At 40.3% G+C, this 23988-nt stretch overlaps 2 protein-coding genes across 23 annotated transcripts in view; both read left to right on the top strand.

Annotated features, from left to right (window-relative positions):
* The window catches only part of PPM1D (protein phosphatase, Mg2+/Mn2+ dependent 1D), a 28029-nt gene extending 23918 nt beyond the window's left edge, over positions 1-4111 (top strand). Inside the window, exon 6 of the mRNA XM_074594827.1 lies at positions 2670-4111. Coding sequence (XP_074450928.1) covers positions 2670-3224 — 555 coding nt within the window. The 3' untranslated portion in view covers positions 3225-4111. The remainder of the gene's footprint in view (positions 1-2669) is intronic.
* Positions 4112-6335: 2224 nt separating this feature from the next.
* BCAS3 (BCAS3 microtubule associated cell migration factor) overlaps positions 6336-23988 on the top strand; it is a 363020-nt gene continuing 345367 nt past the window's right edge. For 13 of the 22 annotated variants that reach the window (XM_074594820.1, XM_074594824.1, XM_074594804.1 and 10 more), the window contains exons 1-5: positions 6336-6546; positions 7860-7947; positions 10675-10729; positions 12746-12821; positions 14753-14859. In XM_074594820.1, coding sequence (XP_074450921.1) covers positions 7877-7947; positions 10675-10729; positions 12746-12821; positions 14753-14859 — 309 coding nt within the window. In that variant the 5' untranslated portion in view covers positions 6336-6546; positions 7860-7876. Of the gene's footprint in view, positions 6665-7369; positions 7388-7662; positions 7738-7859; positions 7948-10674; positions 10730-12745; positions 12822-14752; positions 14860-23988 lie in introns of those variants that run through there. The other 9 variants (XM_074594808.1, XM_074594805.1, XM_074594815.1 and 6 more) reach the window with 4 other exon arrangements.

The raw sequence follows: 23988 nt of genomic DNA, 5'->3' as shown, positions 1-23988 counted from the left end.
ACAAAGAGCTTGGTCAATTAGGTAAGAGTCACAATGGGAGAAAAATAGATTTCCGTGAACTTTGGTCATGCAGTGGCTGGACTGTAGGCTTTTCATTTACACAGCCTTCATGGGAGCCTTCTGGGTAACATTTGGTGCATGAGCTTGTGGGCTCAATGTTTTCTTTAAAATTAAAATGATGTGAAATAGAATTGAGGCATTTAGGACTCTCCCCCAAAATGGTGGAATACGTGGGTTTCTTATGCCGTGCTTCAGACATTAAATGGGAACCTTATTACAAGGTGCCAGTTTTCTTACAAAGTACAGCCACACAAATCTTCCAGAATATGCATTTCGGAATTTTTTTCTGATGGTGATAACTTGTGAGAGATTCAGGAAATGCCCTTATTTCATGATCCTTTGTGATCGCAAGGAGGGAGAAGCCCCCTCTTGATTACACAAAAGAAAGTATGGCAATAGATGACATTATCCATTTGCAAAACAATACATAAATACCTTGATACTTGAATCTGCAGGTAAATATATGATTAGGCCAGTAATTAATTTTCTTACAAAATTACTGTTGAATTTTACTGAAAATGGATCATCACGGTTTCTGTAAAGAATCCCCACATCAGTCTGAACTCCTGGAGGTTGTGGTAGGATTTTTGCCCAGAGAGAACGGGTCAGTGAAAAGAGGTGGCAGTGGGAAGGATACGTGTCTGTTATCTTCAGAGAACTGAAAGAATCCTTGACTCTTAACAGCTGCTACCTTCCAAAACAATTAATTTGGAAATAGATCAAATCAAAGTTTCTCAATTAAACAGAAGTGTTTGTTAATTGCATATCCTTCTGGCAACAATTACTAATACCAAATTAATTCAAGTATTCCTGAGGCCAGTGATAAAATTTGATTGATTAGATTGTTGAGAAATGAAATGGGTGATGCGTGTTTTATTTTCCTTGTTTTGTTACATCACTCGTTAGCGGTCCATCCTCTGACTTCATTTGGCTTCCCAAAGCCTTATCCGATCTCAGCTGTTCATACCAAGCAAAAGACGTTGGCAGTAAGAGCCACAATGGTAAGCGTCTTGCACAATAAAAACGTAAAACCTAAGTCATGACTAGAGACACAATTTCAAAAATTAAACTGAGCGGATTAAGTAACGTTGCCAGAGCTGCTCTGTGTGTGTCATCTGGCTTTCTTATGGCTTCTGCAGGAACTGAGTGGAAGAATAACCTCTAAAATATCCGTAAAGGTCTTCCTTCTTGTCTTGCTATATGTAGTGAATAAATGGTTTTATCGTGGGGAGCAACAGAAGAGTAGAGGAGAGTAGAAAACCATACGATGCTAGAAACAATTCCGATTATTTCTCTTTCAGAGTGCATTTTATTAAACCTTACTATTAGATTTTTGAAAAGTGCTGAGCGGTCATAGATCCCTTCTTGAAGGTGAACTGAAGTTGTTCTGTGTTGTGACTTCAAAAGCATCTATTTGTTCATCTGAGATGTTACATTCACTTACATTGATTCAGCTGTGTGTGCATTTGAGTCTTCAGCACGTTATTTTCTTTAAACAGTCATTGTCGTTTGCCTTACATTGATGGTATGTAGAGTAATATGGCCTTGAAATTTACTTTTGAAGGACTTGCTCAGTAGCAAGGGATTTCTTTACAATTAAATCTTTAATAAGGTCATAATTTATATCTTCAGGGCACTGCATAAATACTCATTTTCCTAATCCCCCTGTGGATAGTGAAAGCAAGTATCGTCCCCATTTTCCGGTCGGTAAAACCGAGAACAAGGCAAAAACGCTTCTCAAAGGCTACAGAGGTGTGTTAGAGCTTGGAAAGTCCCTGGTTCTCAGGACATCACATTAAGCAGCTTCTCTTCAACGTACGGAATGACCGTGCTTCATAGAGAGTGGACAAATGTGCTGTGAGGAATGGAGTTGTTCTCTTTCCAAGTTGTAGAGCATAAAACTAGGCAATAAAATGCGTTACTCTGCATAGCAAACAGTGACTGTTTTTAGAATAGCTTTGTCCGATGCTCCACCTTTCTGTATGCAATCAGGGCACCTACGACGCAGAGCGTGTCAGTCTCCCTGATAATCTGGTTATGCAGTAACTAAGAATGGTAAATGTGACAAAGGTCAGGAGACTTTTTCAGCTGGTTGCCCCAGTAGTGTTTGGCCATCTGATGATGTATAAAACGTTGAGAAGGCAGCGTAGGTGCGTATAGCGCTGTGTCTGAGGGAGGGATGGCATGTCTGTGCGTTGGAAAAAGCCACTGATGAAAATCATAGGACGGAGGTTGCAGGCAGCGCCTCTTACACAGCTTCCTAAATGAACAGCAGATGCATGCAGATTTTATAGCAGCAGAAAGGAAGGTACGCAGGCTGACTAAGTCTGAACGGCCCTCTGAATGAAAAGATTCCGTCTGCCGCTTGCAAATTGGTCGATTGAAGTAAACGCGTTCATGAAGTTGGTGCGCACAAAGTACCGAGTTCAGGTCCGCAGTCTGAATCTGTTTCCACCTCTCAACCTGGAGGAAAGATCACTCTGGGAGTAGGATTTTTCTGTCTCTGATAAGGTTCAGAGAAGGTCTGTCACACACTGTCTCTACCTTCAAAGGATAATGCGGGTGAAATAATTATATTTACGCCTAAATATTTGTTTCTTTTTCCTCAGCTTTTAGAAGATGATCCATGGCCACGACCGAATTCTTCTGAGCCTGTTCCTCCCCTCATGCATAGCAACATGATCTCAGAAAAATATTTAGAGCTGCCAAGCGAGATTGCCAAAAGCAATTTACCTTCATCAGGAGCAACCCCGAAGGATTCAGGCCCACAGGAGGAGAAGGGCAGTAAAGCGTTGGCTTTGAGGATACATGAATCCTACAGTAATGGTTTGTCAGTCAGTCTCTCCCCTTCCAACTCCGCAAATTCAGGCATGGACCAAAAAGGCTTGAAAGTGTCTCCTAATGGCCAAACAAAAGCCCAAGATGCAGAGAGGACACCCACAGCAAACTTTAAAAGGACACTGGAAGAATCCAACTCTGGCCCAGCTATGAAGAAGCCGAGACGTGGCCTGAGTCGAAACATTAGTGTCCAACCAGAAGGCATGTCCCCAACTCCCCAGCGCAAAACCTCCAGCAAGCTGACCATGCGCCGCAGCCTGCGGGGCCAGAAGAAGCTCAGCAACTCGCTCTTCCACCCGCCCAGGAAAGCTGTCTGCGTTTGCTGAAGGGCGTTTTGCGTAAGGAGGTGTATTTTTTGGTCTGGTTAGAATTTTAAAGTTGGTGCAAAAGTCTAAAACTCTTCCTGTTTATCTTTTTTTAAAGTAGAACCTTTTTTTGGTATCCAACAGCTTTATCCCAGCCTCGTACTTGCTTGTATTATAACTGTGAATTTTGTAGATGTGTAGGGTATAAGTCACTGTAAAATGTGTGTAAATTTGTATTCCTTCATATAAATGTAGTCTCTTTTCTTCCTTGTATAATTGTTACAGCGGGGCTAAACCTTGTTTAAAAAAAAATAATCCTTTTTGTTAATTTACTGAAGTCATGAATTTGTATACGCTTCTTGTGATGAGAATTTCACAACTTTTTAACTAAAGTAAATTATTAAACAGAATGGAAGATATGTATTTTCGTAGCACTATACGTTCCACCTAAAGTGTGTCTTTTAGAGAATACACTAGGTCTATATTTTGTTTTTAAATTTTAGATTTCTCTACTCAGAAATGAAATGTACTTGGAAGCAGAGATGTTGAGTCTTGCTTTACACAGCTCAATGTCGATTTCTTTATGTTAATTAAAATACTATGCAGTATCTTATTTAGTTGTATTTTTTGTAACATTAATCGTCAAAGTATTTAGCAAAAAAAGTGTGTTTTAAAACTCCAACTCCCAAAAGCATCCTATAAAGCCATTCCCATCCCCTGTTATAAATGATGGCATTTTTATCTAGGCATAAATGTCTGCCCTTCGGAGGCGTGAATTTTCTGCTATTCCAATACCGATGGTGCTGCTAATACCTTTCAACATAAGTTCTTAAATTATTTTATGACTATTTTTGTTGAGTATGTGGACCATGTGTATGTTCACCTAAATAAAACACGTGAAAATTTGATGGGAGTGCCTTTTTTTTTTTTTTTGATTTCAAGCTTCAGTTCTGTTGGGCACGTTCATATTTATTTTGTATTCATTAAAAATCTCTCTCCCCTTCTCCACTGCGGGTCCGTGGCTTACGACACGAGACATCCCACACAGTTCTATTATTGAACTGATCTTGGCACTTTATACTGAATGTTCAACTGTAGCAATATATAACCTGCTTTTTATTTTTTTTTTTAATGGGAAGTAAAAGGCCAGTGTTTTATTCCAATGGCTAGGGTGCGATTTATAGAATCTAATTCTTTACTGCTGGAGCAATAAAACATGGGCTGAAACGGGGCCTGCTATCTATATGTGTTACCATGGTTACAGAAATCCTGGGGGGAATCGAACGCTTTCTGAAAATGTATAATTCTCTTTCATCCAGCCTGCGAACGCAGCGTGCTCTTACGAGATGAAAGTAACGGTCTGTCCAAATCGGATCCTTCAGGAATTTATTTCTGCGTACGTGGGATGTAACTTCCAGGTACCAATAAAGTTTTGCGCTAAGTGATGTGGAAATTATACACCGTCCACGGGGAGAAGCGGAGAGAGGCTGACGGCGGCTATGTGCGCTTACCTGGCAACAAATAAGACGGTAATTGTCTATTTGCAATTTAACCTCACAACGTTCAACCTTTTAAAGATGACTGGGTGCGACAAAGATGCTGGTATAAGACGTTAAATGAGTATCCATATTGCTGCTTATGATACAAGTATGCAAAAGAAAATAGAGCCATTTTCCCATTTTCTTTGCCCTATATAGAAGCAGAATTTCAATTTTCATCAAATTCTGCCACGTGCATGAATGTGTGCCTCGTTCTCCCTCTTTTCCTCGCAGCAGTTCTAGACTTGGGTGTCTCCAGCCGGAGGGACAGACATCGGCTTTTTTCACTTTTAGTAAACTGGACAAAACGTGTACTTTTTGCTGGGAAAGCTGCTGTATGAGGGCGAGTGTTACACTTTGCAGTCATTAATTTTTTTGATGCTTAGATTATGACTTTTGGTTACAGAAGTCAGGGTGGATTGCCAGAACGGCCAGCAATGTGCAGCCAACGGCCTCCTGGGGTGTGGCCGGGAGGTGGAGGGAGGTCATCCTCCTGCTCTGCTCTGCTCTGCTCTGCCCTGGGGAGGCCACGGCTGGAGCGCTGGGTCCAGTCCTGGGCTCCCCAGTTCAAGGAAGACAGGGAGCTGCTGGAGAGAGTCCAGCGGAGGCTATGAAGGCTGTTGGGGAGGCTCGCAGAGGTTGTGGAGTCTCCTCCTCTGAAGATACTCAAAACCTGCCTGGACATGTTCATAGAATGCTTTGGGCTGGGAGGGACCTGAAATCTCATCCAGTGCCAGCCCCTGCCCTGGGCAGGGACACCTCCCACCAGACCAGGCTGCTCCAAGCCCCCTCCAACCTGGCCTTGAACCCCTCCAGGGATGGGGCAGCCACAGCTGCTCTGGGCAACCTGGGCCAGGAGCTCACTGCCCTCAGAGTGAAAAATTTTCATCCTTGTCTCTAATCTAACTCTCCCCTCTTTCAACATAAAACCCTTCCCCCTCGTCCCATGGCTCCCCTCCCTGATCCAGAGTCCCTCCCTGGCTTTCCTGGAGCCCCTTCAGGGACTGGAAGGGGCTGGAAGGTCTCCCCGGAGCCTTCTCTTCTCCAGGCTGAACCCCCCCAGCTCTCTCAGCCTGTCCTCACAGCTGAGGGGCTCCAGCCCTCCCAGCACCTCCGGGGCCTCCTCTGGCCCCGCTCCCACAGCTCCGTGTCCTCCTGCAGTCGGTGGGGATGCGGCCCTGGAGGCAGCCGGACGGGGCGATCTCCCACGGTCCCTTTCCACCTGCGCCACTGCGTGACCCTGCGAACCCCGACCGCCTGTGACGCACTGCCTACGAAGGCAGTGACGCAGAAGCGCATCACCCCCAGCACGCAGCGCAGACCCCCCCCTGCCCGAACCCTGAGGTGATCCCGATCCCCCTCCCGCTCCCCACCGCCAGCCGTGACATCCAAGGCCCCGCCCCTGGCCCCGCCCCGCCGTGGCCCCGCCCCCTACGCGTCACCTCGCCCAGCCGCGCGGAAGGTAAACACTCCGCCGACGCCCCGCGTGACGCCCCGCGCGGAGGCCCCGCCCCCGCCCACGTGCGCGGGACTGGCGCGGCCGCTCTCGCGAGATCGCGATGTAAACAAAGCCGCGGGGGGGGAGCGAGGGGGGGGCGGCCGCCGTCCGCCGCCTCAACCGAGCTTGGGGCGCAGCCGCCCTCCGCGCCCCGCCCACCCCTGGAGAGCGGCGCCAGGGATTGGCCGGCGGCGGGGAGCGGCCCGCCTTCGGAGGCGTCTGATTGGCTGGCCGCGCGCGGTGCGCTGGGTGTCATCCCCGTGGGGGTCCCAAACACTGTCAGTGCGGCGCCGGGCGGAGGCGGCAGGTGAGGGGGGATGCGGTGGGACGGGGCGGCCGCCGGTGGGGACGGGACCGGGAGCGCTGGGCCAGGGCTGCGGGGCGGCCCCGGTCTACGGGAGAGCGCTGCGGCCAGCTCCGAGGGGGTGCGAGGCCGGGCAGGGGCCGGGGCGCTGAGGGAGGGAGGGCGGGCGGAGGCCTGAGGGAGCCGCCGGCCCGGGAGGGCGCGGGGCGGGCGGAGAGCGGTGTCCGGCGGGTCGGGGCGCTTCCCCGGGCGGCCGCGGCCTGATCCGCTGTGAGGGGAGAGGCCGGCCGGGTCGGAGCGTTTCGCTGTGGAGTTGCTCAATAGCGGGCGGTTGAGGTGCCCGGCACTTCCCGGCCGCCTCCGGCCCGGGGCCGGCCCCGCTGTCGCAGCCCCTCGGGGGCGCGGGGCTCGGGAGCGGGCAGGCAGCACCGGCTGGCGCAGGTGTCCCCCGGGTATAACCTGAAGAGATTTTTTTTATCTTTTACGCGTTGTTTTCTCGTTAAAGGTTGCTTGGTGCGTGTCAAACTCCAGTGGTATTGCCGGACGTTTTATTGGTAATTTCTGTGGGGCTGAACGTTAATTCTTGCCTCACTTCATGAGATGGCCCTTACACAGGCTGCCCAAACGCAAAATGATCCTGACAACTGACACCGCGTTGGGGATTTGGCTTTTTCTCTCGCTTTTATGTACTGGTTCTTGGTTTTGGGGCAGGGGGGACAGTGGAGCAGTGGACCGAAGAGGTGGCTGGGATCTGTGGTGCTCCTCAAGTGGTTTTTTTTGCCTTTAAGGAATGTAATGTTGAATTTTCACATGGGAGAACAGATGTGTGAAGAAAAACTTGAAGGTGACACAAAAAGCTGACAAAAAAAGTAGAATGTGTTCCATCACACTTTTTGTGCTAGCTTCAGTGTAACCCATTACAGATTTTCAAGAGTACAATACACTGCAATTGTGATTGTGCATTATTTTGTGTAATTATTTTCAAAAACAATAGCTCATTAGTAAATAGTAGTCTTAATGCTGATGGTAACTGTACCTCTGTCTTTAACGCACAGTTTGAAGAAAACTTTCTGCTTTATCATGTAGGTTTGTTGTTCTTTGCTTTCCCATACATTGCAGGAGCTGTAGTGATTGAGGTACTGAAAAAAGAAGTTTGTTTTTAAGAGTGCTGCATAGGGTCACGGTGCCTTACAGGTTTGTATAAGTCAAGTTTCCTTTTTCAAGAGGTTTTTATCGTCCTGAAGAATATGTCAAGAACTAGTGTAATAAGTAATCCTGACACAAATTATTATTAAGCAGTAATGTGTTTCTTACAGGTATCTGCAAAGAAACAATGGCAACAGAATCTCCACGCCGCCCTAGTCGATGTACTGGAGGAGTGGTGGTTCGCCCACAGGCTGTCACGTAAGCACCTTCTAGAAGAATAGCCCTTACTTGAAATGTTTTTTATTTTCTTGTAGAAGAACCACCTAGCCTGAATTTTCATTCAGGGCCAGCTGTGAGGGCTTGTGTTGACAGTACAGTTTTGTTGCACCGAGTATTTTCCAATAAAATAAACAGATGCTGCATTCCTTTTTCCTAGGACTTTGCATGTCAAACTGTCTCCTGAAGTGGGATCATTGTAGCTTAATATACCAAAACCTTGAAAGTGTACGTTTTAAAGACATGATGTTTTGTTGTTTGTTTACACAATTTTGTTTGCTGTACAAACACCAGCTGTAGATCAATGATTGCAGACTTCTTCCTTAGGCTAGAAGGAGCATGTGTAGCATGTTCTTTTCTTGCTGTCCTTTTAATAATACCTTGTCACAGGGGTGGATATACTAAAAGATATGAGCCTGTCATTAAAGTACTTCAGTAAGTAGAATTGTGGATTCTAATTTCTTTTGCTTGAGAGAACAAAACAAAGAACAAAGGAAGAAGCTACCTCTCTCCAGTCAGAGCGCATAAGAGACCATTTTTTTGTTTGGGTGTCCTTATTTTCATTGTGTTCACATGAAAATACCTTCCTGGCAAAAGAGCTTAGTAAGACAGTCTAGAAGATTCCTGGGGATGTTCATACTGCTGAATTGTTCCTGCAAAATGGCACTGAATCAAAATGTTCACTTGTACGATCAGTTTCAACAGATGTTAGTTTGCTGCTGGAGATAGCTGTGTATTTCAACATCAAGATTCACTTTATTTTTACCAGGGAGCACAAGAAACGGATCATTGTAACACAGAAAGTTGTGTTAGAGGTTTGTCTTACAGCCATGGGATAGAATAAGCATTTTTTCAAGTTGTAGAATTTCTCATTCCTATATGTAATGATCTTTTTTCAAAGTAGGCTTAAAAATATAATAATGAAAATCACTGTAAAAATAAGATTATTCTTTTATTAAATGTGGTGGCTTGTTCTTGAGGTATATCTTTTCACCTCAAAAATTTCCATCTTTTTGATGAGAGTTTGTGTACGTTGAGCAGCCTGCAGCAGCATTCTGCTGATTATGTTAAACTCCTAGATTCCTACCAATGGAAGCTCTTTTTTTGGTAAGTTTTGTTGTTGTTTTGGTTGTTTTTAAACACTTTACAGATATCTTCTTGAAAGTTTTTCAACTTCAGGAGAGACTTAGAGTACATACACTAAATAAAACATTTCCCATACATCAGCTTTGTTTCAAAATGTACTTGGGGGGAGGGAAAATACTCATTTCATGAGCTGAAAAAAGGAAAACAGTATGACTCTTGTTGGTAGGCATTCACGTGAGAACTTCAAACGCTGTGTTTAATACCATACCTATAGACAAGTGTTATTGCTAGGTAATAAAGGGCTCTGAAGGTATACAAAGACAGTTTTGGTGACCTACATAAATGAAAGAAGAATCAGCACTAGAAACCACAGCTCATTTATAAGGCCTCAGCTTAAAGCAGTAAGACAAACTTTGATGCAGTAATAGCTGAACAAAATCTAGTTTTGTCATGAGTTGGAATAAGCTTTCTAAAATCTAAAACATAAATGATCTTTGTTTTCAGAGAGGAGGCAACCAGTTAAGCTGATCCAGGTGTTGCAGCATTTGGCTTGAAGTACCTTCTGTATTGCTGTGTATAGGGCAGAGTACTTAATTCTTAAATACCAAACACTCTAATTTCTATTAAAATAATCTTACACAGCACAGTTTCAGAAGGCATGAAGAAAGCACGTGTACCTTTGGACATCACGAGTCTAGATTTCCTGGATTACAGTTTTTCTTTGTTGCTGTTAGAAACCTTGAGTTAGCCACCAATGTCTACCAATATAAAAATTGATTTGGGGGCTGCCAAAGCTGTTACCTAAGGTGTTTTAAAGATCGTTTCAGACTTGATGAAGATAGTTCTTGTTGCCAGCATGTTTCAGTATTATTTGTTACAGAAAGCACAAACTCTTTGCGCAGTTTCGACACCGTCTGGCTAAGATAGTCAGCCCACAGTGTAGGTTGCTCAGCAGTTACACAAGACACTCACCGCTCATGCAGGGATAAGCTAATAAAAGCATTAGTTTAAATCTACCAGAACAAATGTATCTTCCACTATGTACTATTCTAAATCATTGATGCTAATGAACTTCCAAGAAGGAATAAGCTTCCCAAGCTATAAAATCTTATCTGAAAATACCACCTTACTATTCTTAGTTAGGGTTTTTTCTATCTCCTGCCCCCAAGAGCCACCACTTACTTCATCGTTGTACATCATGCATACGAGCTCTTAGAGTTTACTCTCCCCACAAGGAGAGCTGCAGCCTTTAGCTTAAGTCTGATGATGTAATAGCCAAATCAAGTAGAAAAATGCCGAAGAGTAACTTCCAAATACCCTTTCTACTTCAGTCAGCTGCTCTGATGTGGACAACATGGTTTATTTCTTAACTGTTACTTTTTATACTTTTATCCCAAGCAGTTATTTTATAAACAGGTATCACTTAGCTTTTTACAGAGTTTTAGGTTACTATTTATATTATCCGTGTGTTTGGCAGTATATGAAGTAACTGCATCGCATACTTAGTATTCTCCTTTGGGCTAAGGTTTGTACGTGTTTTGCCTGGTGATATATCTTACTTAATGTATTCAGGACTGTTTCTGAACTCATGTGGTAGTTAAAAATTCTTCTTCTGTTTTCAAGGGAACAGTCATATATGGAAAGTGTCGTTACCTTTCTTCAAGATGTTGTGCCACAGGTACGTGTAGATTTTGAAAACTATTTTTTCAGTGTACAAAGCAGTTTAAATGTGTGTCAGATGACCAAAATATCATTGAAAAACAGAAGACAAATTTTTTTGTTTTTTGAATATGAATCTTGAGACTGGGTTTTTGAAAGTGTAGACTGCATACCATCTGAAGACTGGGCCTACGAATTTCCTCTGATAGGTAATCATTTAGATGAAAATCTGAGCTACATAGAAGTTGAAGAATTACAATATAAATAGCAAGAAGAAGATTGCAGCCTTTTCTTAACAATAACTTTGGCAATAAGATAGTTGAGGAGGGGAGAGACTGGGCATAATATTTGCTCTGCCTATCGCAAATACGTCTTTTTCTGTGTTGTAGTTGGAAACCTGTGTATGAACCCTGGCTGGATTGGTGTTAGAACGAACAACTTGGTAGACACCTTTTGTCACCTTAGCTTTTATCATTAATTGGCCGAAAAGGAGAAAGTTTCTTTTGTCTCCTTTACTCCCCCTTTTTTATCTTGTTTCCTTAACTTGCCTCTGAATGTCCTGGCTGCTGTGGGACTGTGGAGCTCTGCCTAACCCGCTGTTCTCCAGCAGGCTGAGTTTTGCAAAACAGGAGTCCTCACTTTGCTTTTTTTAAAACTTTTTTTTTTTTTTTCCCCATTTCTGAGATCTTCCTCTCCGGAGGATAACTATGATGCTTATGTTTGCTCTTGGTCATAGTTTTCACGGGTAGCAGCAGCATGAAACTGGAATGGTCACTTCTGTATTGCTCATGGGCCTCTTGGTAGCAGAGGGAAACTAATTTTGTTTTGTTACTCTTTGGGAAGGCTGTAGTCCGTAGTGGGAGAGCATTGCAGCTAATGGGCTGTAGCCTCAGGAAACTATCTTGGTTCCTATTTGAAGGATTATCTTGGTTAGTGAGTCATGAATTTCCTCAATAACAATATAAAAAAAATGCCCCTCACTAATATCAATTTGTGAAGTGCATTTTGGATTCATGGTCAAAATGAAAAATAGTCAAACTTCCATTTAAAAGATTGCTACATTCTACACATGCCTCCATTTTTTCCCTGCTGCAGTTAAAGGATACGGTCTGTGTTTTATTTTACAAATCAGTTTGCCTTGGAAGCATGGAATGTGATTTGTTTTGAAAAGTAATACCCACGCTTATTTTTTGAATTTAGTTCATGTTTCTGGCAAGTATAAAGTGATTATACAAGCTCTTTTCATATTTAATCCAAAATACTGCACAGTATTTTGTTATAATTCATTTGGAAGTGATGGTATTTCTACTGTAGCTCACGTTCTTACTACCACAGTTTCTCCTGAGAACTGTAAAACTTGCAGTTTGGAAACACTACAAGTCTCCTTCACAGTTTCTTTTTGTATCTCATCTTTTAATGGAAGTCTGTAGAACAGAACTGAAACATGGATCTGTTCTACTGGAATTACAGTTTATTCTCTTTTAAATGGCTGTATTAAAGATGCCACAAATATAACTAAAACATAAAAATAAAATAAACCAGTAAAATAAACCATGTACTAAAGGTCTCTTTTTTTTTTTTTTTAACCCCTCAATCCGGCTTACAAAGCTTTTAAGTGAATTAAAGAGAATTTTAAAAGTAAAAATGTCTCACATGAGAATCTCCAACATCGCTTTTAAAAGTAGTGTATAACTGCAAAAGTTGACGACTGTAGACGCCACTGTATTTTAGCTTGACTAAATTGCTGTAACTCACATGGCATTTCTGACCTGCTGGAGAAGACTTATTGTGATACGTGTCTTGTCATTCCTACATTAGTAAGTGATGTTACACTTGTTGAGTTATATTTAGTGTGGTATATGTTGATCGTGGAACCATTTGTTTTTGAAACAAAACCTCACAGGAATACTCACAGGTGACAAAAAGATACGTGTATCTGTTTTTCTTTTTTAACTTGCATTCCCTCCTATGGTCTATAGAGGGAGAAAAAAGGGTATTAAACTTTCTTATTTCAACACTTTTGCTTTTTGTCCAGGCCTACAGCGGTACCCCACCAGCAGAAGAAAAGGAGAAGATCATTTGGGTCAGATTTGAAAATGCAGATTTAAACGGTATGGCTTCATTTTTCTCTCCCTTATTTTTGTGATTTTTGGGTCCATGTACAATAATTTCAGTCAGCTTTATCAGTAAGCATTGTTGATTCAAAATTAAGTATTTCGTTTCCCTGTTCTAGGTAGACTAAATTCTAAGAGGATAACTGCATTCTTGTTCAGTATCTACCAAATAGCAAAACAGGCCTTGTGTCTTCATCTAAAGGCAAACTAACTCTTGCTTAGGAGGAGGAGCAAAAAAAAAAAAAAAAAAGCCATTTCTTTTCCTTAAGGTAGTTGAAAATAAAGCATAGAACCAAATTTATTTCATCTACTGTTCCATTTCAAAGCCAGATTATCTAACTGTGAATCCAGTCCAGATCCCAGATATATTTTCAGTGGAGTGATAGAACTCAGAGGAACGAGAAAGGAAGAGCAATCAGGTAGAGCGTGCAGGAAATTCTATGATGTCATTCAAGGAAATAATAGAGCAAAGCCACAAAATATTCTTAAAATGTAACTTGTTTATCACTCCAGTATATCTTAATAAATCATCAGCAAAGACTTAGTGCAGAGAACAGATCTCCAACCTTTTTAAGAGAAAATAGTGATTGTTACAAGCTTTTTCTAAGAGTGTCAAGTAGATCCCCACTTAAGATCTGAGCTGTTTTACCTGTCTATCCTGGTTACCTTTTTTTGAACTAGGAAGGTTAGGGGCTGAATCAGAGGTGGTTGAATGCTGGCGGTCAGGTAGTTACTTCTTGAATTAATTGAACATCTTGGGGTCGCCTGCGGTGTGTGGTGTGCGTGCTGCTTGTAGCCAGGGAACTAAGGGACCTGCTTTCTGGAGAACACTGGATTTAAGTCTTTCAGCAAATTGCTGTTTCTTTTCTGTTGTCTTATTTTCCTGTCTAGAACCCTATGGTAAAGGCTCATTTTGGTCTCAGATGAAGTAATAGCAGCCATAGCCAGAGCTGTGGTGGGAAATTTTCAGCCTTTCCAAGAGGTTAATAGGGAAGATTATATGTTTTCCAGCTGTTGAAATGGCACAGAGGCTGGCAGTTCATAAATTCATGGTTATTAGAACTAGAAAAGACCTATCAACCTGTACATGGCATTATGTCCAGCTTAGTCTAGTTAAGGTTTGTTTGCTTGTGGGTTTGTTTTCCTCATATGTTTATTTTTAAAAATCTCAGACATTCCCTCTTCAGGTTCTTTCCTACAGTATAGCAAAAACTTTTTAGAATAGTCTTCAGAATCCTTCAGATTCTGTTTATTTTTATGCAGCCTAATCTGATTGGGCCTGCATACATTCTCTTTCACCATCCTAGATATTTCCTCTCTTTCTTTGATGCTTACATGCTTGCAGGGAGATTTTTGTTCATTCTGTCATGGTTGAAAGTGTAGTTTTTGAGGGCTTTACTCAAGAAAAGCTTAATATTTTTGATTATTATGTTCTGTAGCACTTTTCTTCCTGGGGATTTTCTTCTTTTGGTAAGGTTGATATAAAGATTAATTACATAGTATCTAGAAATAGTTTTGACCACTCTCTGCATTTGTAATTTCTGTATTTGTTAATGTTTATTTTGTTGTTCCTTTGCAAATTTTTCTGTTTGAAAAGTTTGCCATGTTTTATTAATCATTGGAGAAAGAATTACAGAAGTTTTTGGGGTATTTAGTGACAACCCACATTGTAATCCAGAAAGCTTTTCTCCATAATTTTAAATTTGAATGCTTTCTAGCCTCTCTGTGAAACTTTTAACAAATCTTTTACGTTTGCCTAAAATAATATATTTCAGTATTGTGCCAGCATAAAAATGTAAACAACTTGGCTTGCTTTTACTTATGACAAGGGAAACGTGCATTGAGAAAACACCATCTAGTGTAACTGACACCAGCCATAGTTGATCATAACCTGTTAATAATGGCTTTGGTATTTAAACCCAATTTAGACACATCAAGGAACATGGAGTTTCATGAAATACATAGCACCGGGAATGAACCCCCGTTACTGCTCATGATCGGATACAGCGATGGAATGCAAGTCTGGAGCATACCTGTGAGTAATGAGTTCGCTTCTGTGCCAGAGGCTTTTTGGTTTGTAATGTTGTGTTATTACTTTAATATTTTACTTTTAATTTTTCCTATTGAAATGGAAAGAGCCAACATTTACCATCAATGTCATATGATTTGTATGTAATATGCTTATCTCAAGGTTAATACTGAGCGTAGATCAAACAAGTGAATTCATATACCTTCAGATTTGAGGGCTTTTTACAAATTATTTCTGTTAAGTAAATTTGAGAGTGGAATTGGGAGTGGTGTTTGATGTTATAGAATAGTTTGTATCCCAGAAAGGACAGAAATCTTTTTAATCTACAGAAAGGAATAAGGGCAGAAAAATAAGAAAAGAATTTGTTTGTCCCAGGAATGCAAGTATGACAGTATTAATTGTATTTTACAATCACGTTTGTCATGTACATGATTTGCAATTTTAATTTTATTAAAGTCTATGTATGCATATGGGTTTGATTTCATCCTGTCATACACACACCCTGCAGTTTGTGTTTCAGAGTGGTTTATGAGCACATGGTCTTAATTTGGGGAATTTCCCCCAAATTTCTTGAAACTACAGAATAAAGTTTAATACAGTAGGTCATAAAATTCTTAACTTAAAAAAAAAAATTGCTCATAACACCTTGTCCTTCAAAATAATGTAGAGAGGATGGAGTTCTTTCTCTTTGTAAAATACATTGAGGTTTTTTTAGAAGTCTGTATATTTTTTTATAACTTTTTGGTTAGCTATGTAGGACATGTGTTTATGTGCCAGTAGCTTAGCATAATAGAAAATAATGTTAATTTGTACACCAAAAGTTAAGTTAAATTGAGTTTCACGGGAGTGTGGGAGAGCTGGCATTTCCCCTTTCGATTACATATTGTTAGCTGAAGATGAGGAAACAAAAAACTTTTGTCTTTGAAGGAAGGTTTAATAGAAATGGCGTAAGACCTAATATACTTTACTAACTTTCAGTATTTAGTAAATTTTTACTAAAATTTAGGAACTTTAACCAAAATTTGGGAACATTTTAACCAAAATATAGGAAATTTTGTGTTCTGAAAAACTATATCTAATTCTAATTTTCATGGCTTTATTTTTAATGGAGCAAAACAGATCTTTGGACCATGGGTGTGTTTGTGTTGGGTTTTTTTTGTTTGTTTGTTTGTTCTAAAATTGGCGTTACACGGGAATGACTTCGAATACTAAGAATGGGTTTATAGTATATAATTAGTTTTGTACACTATTTTTATGACTGATCAGTTTTATACTAGTCTACAAATCAGATTATTAAAATGGTTCAGAAAGGCTTTGCTTTGTTCTTCGAAGTGTATTACAGAAAACAAACATTAGGTGTCACTAAGATACTGAGCTAAGAGAGGAAATACAGCTGCAGCAGTACCAGGAGTTACAGCACAAGTTGATCAATTAGTTACGATACTGTGAGGAGTCACATAGACTTAAGCTAAAGAATTTTTATAAAACAGCTTACTTGGTCCTGCTGAAGTGTTCTTACCAAATGAACGCGTGCTTTCTGAAAAATGGGTGGAAGTAGGTTGTGTTGGGACTTCTGGACACTGTGATAAGAAGAGCTTTGCATTTAGCAGAGTTTGTTTTTACCTCTCTCAGTGTGTGTGTATGTAACATGCCCTTGCTCTGTGGTTAGGGGACAGTTCTGTCCATCCCTTGTAAGTGACTTTCTGTGTCTGAATGAAAGAGTGTCTCCATCAGAGCTGTATCTGTATCAATGCCCTTGAGAAATTCCTTGTGGGATGGGATTTTACACGTATGAGGAAAGCAGAATGAAAGGAGAGAGTCTCAGTTCTTTGGTACATGAACAGGTTAGCTCGGTGTAACCTGTTCTGCATTAACTGGCTGCACTTAAACTCTTAACGCCGTGCTACTCTACGGTAAAGATGAGATAATTTGATGGAGATTGCTAACAAATGACGAGTTAAGCTACTTTGTTTGTCTGGGCTTATGTGGAGTAAGCATGTGCTTGCTGGTACTGTCAGGCGGGTAGTACAAGGTACCTTATCCCTTATCCATGTTTCCTAGTGGAAAAGAGGAGGTTTCTTGGGGTTTGTGGGTGGGTTGGTGTCGTCTTTTTCTTTTTTTTTTTTCTATCTTTGTTTTCTTTACCTTCTTGTGTCTAAATTGGCCACAAGTTAGGCCATGGAATACCTGGTGTTACCTTCTTTTTTTAGTAGGACAATACAGCCAGGTTGTCTTTTTTCCCCAGTGTATTTCACTTCTTCATAATTCCTAGATTTTGATAGCATTTAATATTTTTAGGAAAAATAAGAAAAATGAAATTGCAGGACGGTTTCTCTTAGTGTTCATTTTTTGCAGAGGTATTTGTAATTGGGAGGGGGCAAGTCCAGTGAAGTGAAAAAAATGCCAAATGTGGAAGTATTTTACAGTCCATCTTATGAATGTTAACTGTAGAGATACTGCATCACTTTGTCAGCCCTTCATGTGTATATTCTGTGGAATTCTGAGGCCATATCCAGAGAGGTACAGCTTCAGCCTGTGCAATTTGTATGTGTTAGTATAATGTCAGTGTTGGAATGGTCTTGGAGAGTTTCTCAGATTGATAGTCTTTAACATCAATTTTAAATATCTTTTCAGAGTAGGATTTGTATATCCAATGAATTTGGAGGAAATATAACCTGGTTTTTTTTCCACGTTGTTTTTTTCTCCATCTCATTTTTTTGCCTATTTAGTCTGAGTAAAATAAAATCTGGCAGTTATGTGCTGGACTTAAATATTTAGAGTTTATTTGGCACCACTTTTTTGTGTCCTTTGATATAACACAAACCTTCCTTGATCTTGCTGAGTATTTAGCTTGTAATTAAGCAACATTATTCCATTTAAGAGAAAACGGATCTCTCCAGTTTAAAAACCTTTCAATCTGAAAAAGCAACAATTTGACATTTATGTGAAAATCTACTCAGCGAGGCTATTATCTGTGGCATTGTGCTTTTTATTCATACAATTGAACCTCTATTCAGCACTTAATAAAGTAATGTGTTGCAGGCAGTCCGGTTTGTGTCTGAGTGATTATGAAGTGTTTATGACAGCTTCTAAGCTGACACTCTCTGTAATGGTGTTACATTGACTTCTAAACACCTTCCCAGTCGGCCTCCAGGAGTGTGTGTCTCTTTGCAGTCTGAGTGGTTTCACATTAACATCTCCTTGGAGTAAGATCTTTGACTACAGAAGTGTTACTTGCAAATGGAAGATACCATTAGGGCTGCTTCAAAGGACTGAAATAATGTTTGGACTGCTGGGTGCTGGAGTAACGGCTGGGGTTTTGAAGTGCAGTGTCTAAATCTGTATTGCATAAGAAGCGGAAGGTGTCCATCCAAACGACTTTTCTTTGATCTTTGTTTTGAAATGAGGGTGGGAAGGTTAAAAGTGTTCTTAAAATATGCCTTGCTAAGTGGGGAGAAATCTGGGAATATACAAAAGTATGACTAGAAGTTCCTACTTGATAATTGTGCGGTGTAGTTTTGTGTTTTATTTGGACTTTGTTTTTCCCTTGCTCCCAGTTTCATGTTTCAAATACAATTGGAATTGGTTTCTGCCTAATGTGGTTTCCAAGGATCTGTTCTAGATGTTCCTGTTCAGGGAAATGCATGTTGGCTGGTTTTGTGGCAGATAGGTTTGTTTTTTTTTTTTTCATCGTATGCTGGAAGCTTCAGAAGAGGAAAAATCATCTTAATTTAATGGCTCATATTACAATTAAAAAAGAACGATCAAACTTGAATTGAATAAAGTAGGAACTACCAAAGGGACCTTTTAATAACAAGCACAACTGTATATTTAGCAAAAAATACTTAAAGGCTGTGGTATAATGATGCTGCCACAGATTGCTGGGATGTGTCAGCCCATGTGGTAGGTGACATCCGTGTGGAGATCTCTGGAATGCAGAGGACTCGTTGGGCAAGGATGGCATCATGCAGTGTCATTTCTCCACTGCCAGACTTTAAATTTCTTCAAATGCTGCTGTCAATAACGCTATGGGTTTTTTTTAAGTTGTTAAAACTGCAGTTGTACAGCAGATGCGGGGGGGGTGTGTATGGATAAATGGATGTATATGGTAAGTCAGACATGCCAGTTCCATCTTGTTTTCTCAACTGTTTATCAAAAGCCCTGTCTGCTGGGGTTTCGATGTGGTCGTCTTAGTCCCTTTGTAATTCTTTGCCTTTCAGGACTGGGAAAAGGACTAGTTGCTTATCACATAGTAAGCTGCAGTCCTTCCTCTGTCCAGACCTCCTCCTGATAGAGGCTACTGCTGTTAAGACTTCTATTAGCCACTTGGAAAATGTAGTAATGACCTGACCTGGTAACCCTGAAACATGTCTAAGGACTTTACAAAACATCTATGCAAATCATTTTCTGAGGCTTTGGTATTTTACACTGCGGATGCCTGCAGTATGTAAGAAATTTTCTGTTTTTACACCGATGAAGTGACTGCAGAACTGGTGGAAGGTTTTTTTTATTCTTGTCATACCCTACACCAGTTGGAAAAAAAAATCTTGTGCAACAACCTTTGCAAAGGCTGTGGTGAGAGATATCAGAAGAATCCTAACAGCGTTTTGTGTAGCTCTCCTTGGATGGGTCAAAGCTAAAAGGAAGAGTCACGAAAGGTGTTAGTACCTGTGCTCTACCTGCTTCCAGTGTTGTCTGTGTCATTCTTCTCTTTGTGTAGAAATTAAGTGATTAAAAACAATGCAGAACTGTCCCCCAAATTAGAATTTTATAGTGAGCCTGCAGCCTGATCATGCTAAAACTCCTCAAAATGTATGACAAATGAAGTGAGAACATTGAGGAAACTGTAACCACAACCATTTCTAAGCTTTACGTTTTATAAAAATTCAGTTAGTGTTGTCAGAATTTTAAATGTTAGGTGCAGTTTAATACTTAATTCAGTCCACAGAGTAGACATCTGTAATATTCTTTAAGCATCTAAATTCTTATAATCTCTAGGTAATTACAGAGATTTGTTTTGAATGAAAAAGCAGACTGTTTGAATTTCTAAACTAAAGTGATAAAATTTGTCCTTTTACTTAACAGTTTTTCCGTACTGTCTCAGTAGTGAGATGACTGGTAGTAGTCTGTAACCCAATATGATTATATCAAACAATATTTTATGGTGGTATCCGTCAATTGCTTATTGTCATATTATATCATATCATGATATCTATATCATATTTAAAACATATAATAATAAAAACCCCTTCCTGCTGATATCTTCCCTGTGCTTTGTGGCAGTTTTTTAATGTACAAGTAGTTTCTTTTTATATGGTTGCATAGTAGTTTAAGCATTGAGTTTTGAACTCAGTTTTGTTTCAGTTTGGTGTACGTTTGACTTTTTTTTTTTTTTTTTTCACCATGTGAAAACCATTTTCTATGGTTGGAAACTATTAGTTATCCTTAGTGTGAACAAAACTTCCTTTGTTCTGTTTTCTTATGGGTGCAAACTGGTATGCTCCAAACAATAAAGCTCTGTCATCAAAAATTAACCAGTGCTCCAGATTTCTAGCCTGTCATATTTTAAGCAGAAGCTCAAGACATCTAAGTGGAGGAGAGAGTTCTTCTTCCTCTTTCAGTCTGTCATTATGGGAAGAGAGCGATGAAGACTTCGCTGGGGGCCAGGTTTTAAATCGGAGTGTTCTTTGCTTGCAGCCATCCATGTAGGTCTGGGTCTTGTCGTTTGATACTGGGCGCTGGGAAGGCTGAAATGTTCTATCAGACCAGCTTGGAGCCGTCATCTTAGATTCACTCTTTCATAGAACGAGTACCTGGAGCTGCTTTTATGGCTTAATATTCAATTCTTGAAACCTGTTTGGAAATATTCTTGGCTTTCGGAATGGGAAAGAAAAACTTTTAAGAGCTTTGAAAGCTGCCACAGGGACTCGCTACTTGGCTGGATCAAATCCAAAATGGCAGCCACAGCCTAGTTTCTTCACAGGTGCTTTTTGAAGAATTTAAAGCTCTGTTTTCAGTTCATGAAGTCTATTTATATTTTGTCTATGCTTATGAGACTGTGTAGCTCAAGGGACTGGTAATGGGATGTGGAGCCTTTTACCTTATACGTGCCAGCCCACATCTCGCCCAAACTGGCAGTGACAAAGTTGTTCGCCATCTAGAGATGGAGTGGGCTCGTCTTAAATGTAGTTCCTTGTCCTGCTTCAGCGCCTGGTGGAATAAGTGTCCTGTTCACAGGAAAGATTGGCTGTCTGTGTTGGCTGTCTCAGGAGTGAGATAAGGCCTGACCTTGCAGGAAGATCGGACTATATAGTCTCTCTACCCTGAAGATGGTGCTTTCAGTCAAAATTGATATGTGTGGCCTCAGTAATGGTAATAAAGTTTTATGTTTTATATAGATAAATGAAGGGCAAACCACAGTTAATTCAGAAGTTTATAGGACTGCAAATAGCAGAAGCTTCTACTGGTGGTAGTGTTTAAAAAAGTTAATTATAAGTCAAAGAAAATCTTGAACTCTGAAGCCATGATGCGTTTTTCAATGCCAAACAAACCAGAGGAACAACCAACCTCCTACTAATTCAGGGCATACAACAAAGTCCAATGCCTTCTATGATTTCCTGTTTCTATAGAACAGTTAAGGACGCACAACTTTAAAAAAAAAAATCTTTTAAGAAAACTGTTATTTCATGGAGCTATGGTAGGTTAAGTATTGGTGTTTTGATTTAATCCATGTTGTAGCATCACATCCATGTGTTTTGTAAACTTCTTTGTGCTTTTTACTAAATTTGTTTTTTTCTTTACAAATAAGATGCCAGTGGTTGAGTTGAATTTTGTATTTTAATTACAAAAACTACAGCGGGGTATATCTTAAAATTTTCTCATCTTCGCCTCCCAGGAGTCTGCAGCATGAAACCTGCTAAGTCCATGAGCTGTACAGATGGCTAAAGTTATATGAACATTTACTAGCCTTTTTCCTTAGTTCTAAACAGTTTCCCCTTTCCTGGGTGGGGGGGGGAAATCGTACACAGATTGAGAGGAAAGGACATGTTACAGTGCAATATTAAACATTACAATGGTCTCAAAACAGGAGCTAACTACCTGTAATCATCTCGTCTTTGTCACTGTCTGCTCCAGTGGCTTTGGTTCGTCCATTTAACCTTTCTTTCTCTAATTTCCCACCATTATAAAATGATAAAATAGTTCTGTTTCAAGTAATGAATATTAATTATTAAAAAGTAAAAGCATTATATGCACGGAAAGAGCTGGGCTGGGATTTTCGCTTTAGGTGCTGAAGTACAAATTAACTTCATTTGTATTTATATGTTCTAGGCTTTTCTTTGAAAATCTCAACTTTGAGCTCTACCAGGTCTTGGCATCGCAGGCTAAATAAACATGCTCTCTGGAGTTCAGTGTATTTAGGAGCAGAAACTGAGTTAAGAAGGTTTGGCCTTCTTAGTGTATCTTACTTCTGGGACTATAACTTTATTTGAAGTAGATTGGAGTTAGAGCTGATGCGTTGGCATAGTTAAAAAGTAGGAGGAGGTGACTGAATTGGGTTGGATTCTTTTATGTGAATCACTTCTTCCGTACTTTTGTTATGCTAGTTCTTTTCCTTCTTGTTTTTATTCATAGCCATTGATGTGCATACACATGTGAAACAGCATTTTCATGATTTGGGGGAAAAAATCTTTAATTGCCAATAATAATAGTTCCAAAGCCTTATATTTTTCTTCATTTCCTCCTTTCCCTTTTCATAGAGCTGATGTGTTCTGATGGATAGAAAATGCGCTGTTGTCTTCATCTCTTTCGTCTCTTTATTACTCTCTCTCTTTAATTTTTCTCATTTTCTGCTTGGCTGTGTGTTACTTTTTATATAAGCTGTCTTTTCTGGATGCAGATGTTATCTATGTGCTCCCCCCACCACTGTCACACAAACTCATGATTTGTTAAAAACAATCAGCAAACCTTCACTGATTTGATTTCTGATCATCGTTCTTTTGTCTTGTATAGAATCCGGTCAGCAAGGTCTTCGGAGCAGAGGCCTCTTGCTGTCCCAGAGGGAGAATTAAACTTTCTTTGCAAAAGCTGGAGTGCTACAGGGTTTTATGTTGTTCAGATGCTGCTTCTAGCTGGAAGAGGAGAATCCACTGTGATTGGAACATCTGCCTAATAAAATAAAAGCAGGGCAGACTAAGGGATTAATTCTCATATTGATTACGGTTTTAAAACCGTTGTGTCCATCAGGAGTAATTCTGATCGCATCATTGACAGTAATGTTGATTCATACCGATGTGGAACTGCTAGCTGTCTGCAAAACTAAAATGGCTAAGAATTTTATTTCCCCAAATTTGTGTAGCTTGAGTGTTATTCTAGGTGTAATATGTAAAAGCCATAACTCACTACGTTCTGTGCTTACTTACTGTTTACAGAATGATGGGCTACCCATGTAGTAAATCACGTTTTCAAAGTAATCTTAGGAAAGACTTGGGCTTCAGTGGGGCAGGTTTTGTTCTGCCCACATTATCTAAAGCAGTGAAAATACTGTGGCTTGGTGTTAAGACTGGAAGTAAGCTTAGAGTATGAAGTACTGTACTTACAATTTGTTGGTTAAACACTAGTAGTATTTTAACTTTTTGAATGTGTGATCGGAAGTGCAGAAAGAAATGGGAACAACTATAAAATGTCATTTCAAAAAGCTAACTTGGTTTTATAGTTCATTGATTCATAAGAACCTTGTTCCAAATTGTATTCACTTCTGATATGGTAAACTGCTTGTTTGGCAAAACTTTATGCCAGCACATTGGCTACGTTCTTAGCCTCATTACATCTGTTTTAAGTTGTTGGTTATTTGGAAATGAGCTTCATAATGTTTGCCATTTTCCTGAAGTTTGACGTTCCATATCGGATCCATTACCATCTGTTATGAAAATGCATTCTGACTGACCATTTACAGGAAGTCTGGAAATTCTTCTTAACTGCTTCTGGTTTAATCTCTTCAAGGTTGCCATAAGTGACAAACTTAATTAGTTTGACTCCCTATTTTTAAACATAATTTTCACACCTGGAGGATATGGAATGTACCAATATATCACATTTCTCTGTTTTTTTTTTTTACCACTGGTGTTTGCCACTCTT

Source organism: Larus michahellis, chromosome 7 (genome assembly GCF_964199755.1).
Source record: "Larus michahellis chromosome 7, bLarMic1.1, whole genome shotgun sequence".
Classification (NCBI taxonomy): Eukaryota; Metazoa; Chordata; class Aves; order Charadriiformes; family Laridae; genus Larus; species Larus michahellis.
The sequence above is the reverse complement of the archived record's forward strand: the minus strand, read 5'-3'. Positions and strand labels throughout refer to the sequence as shown.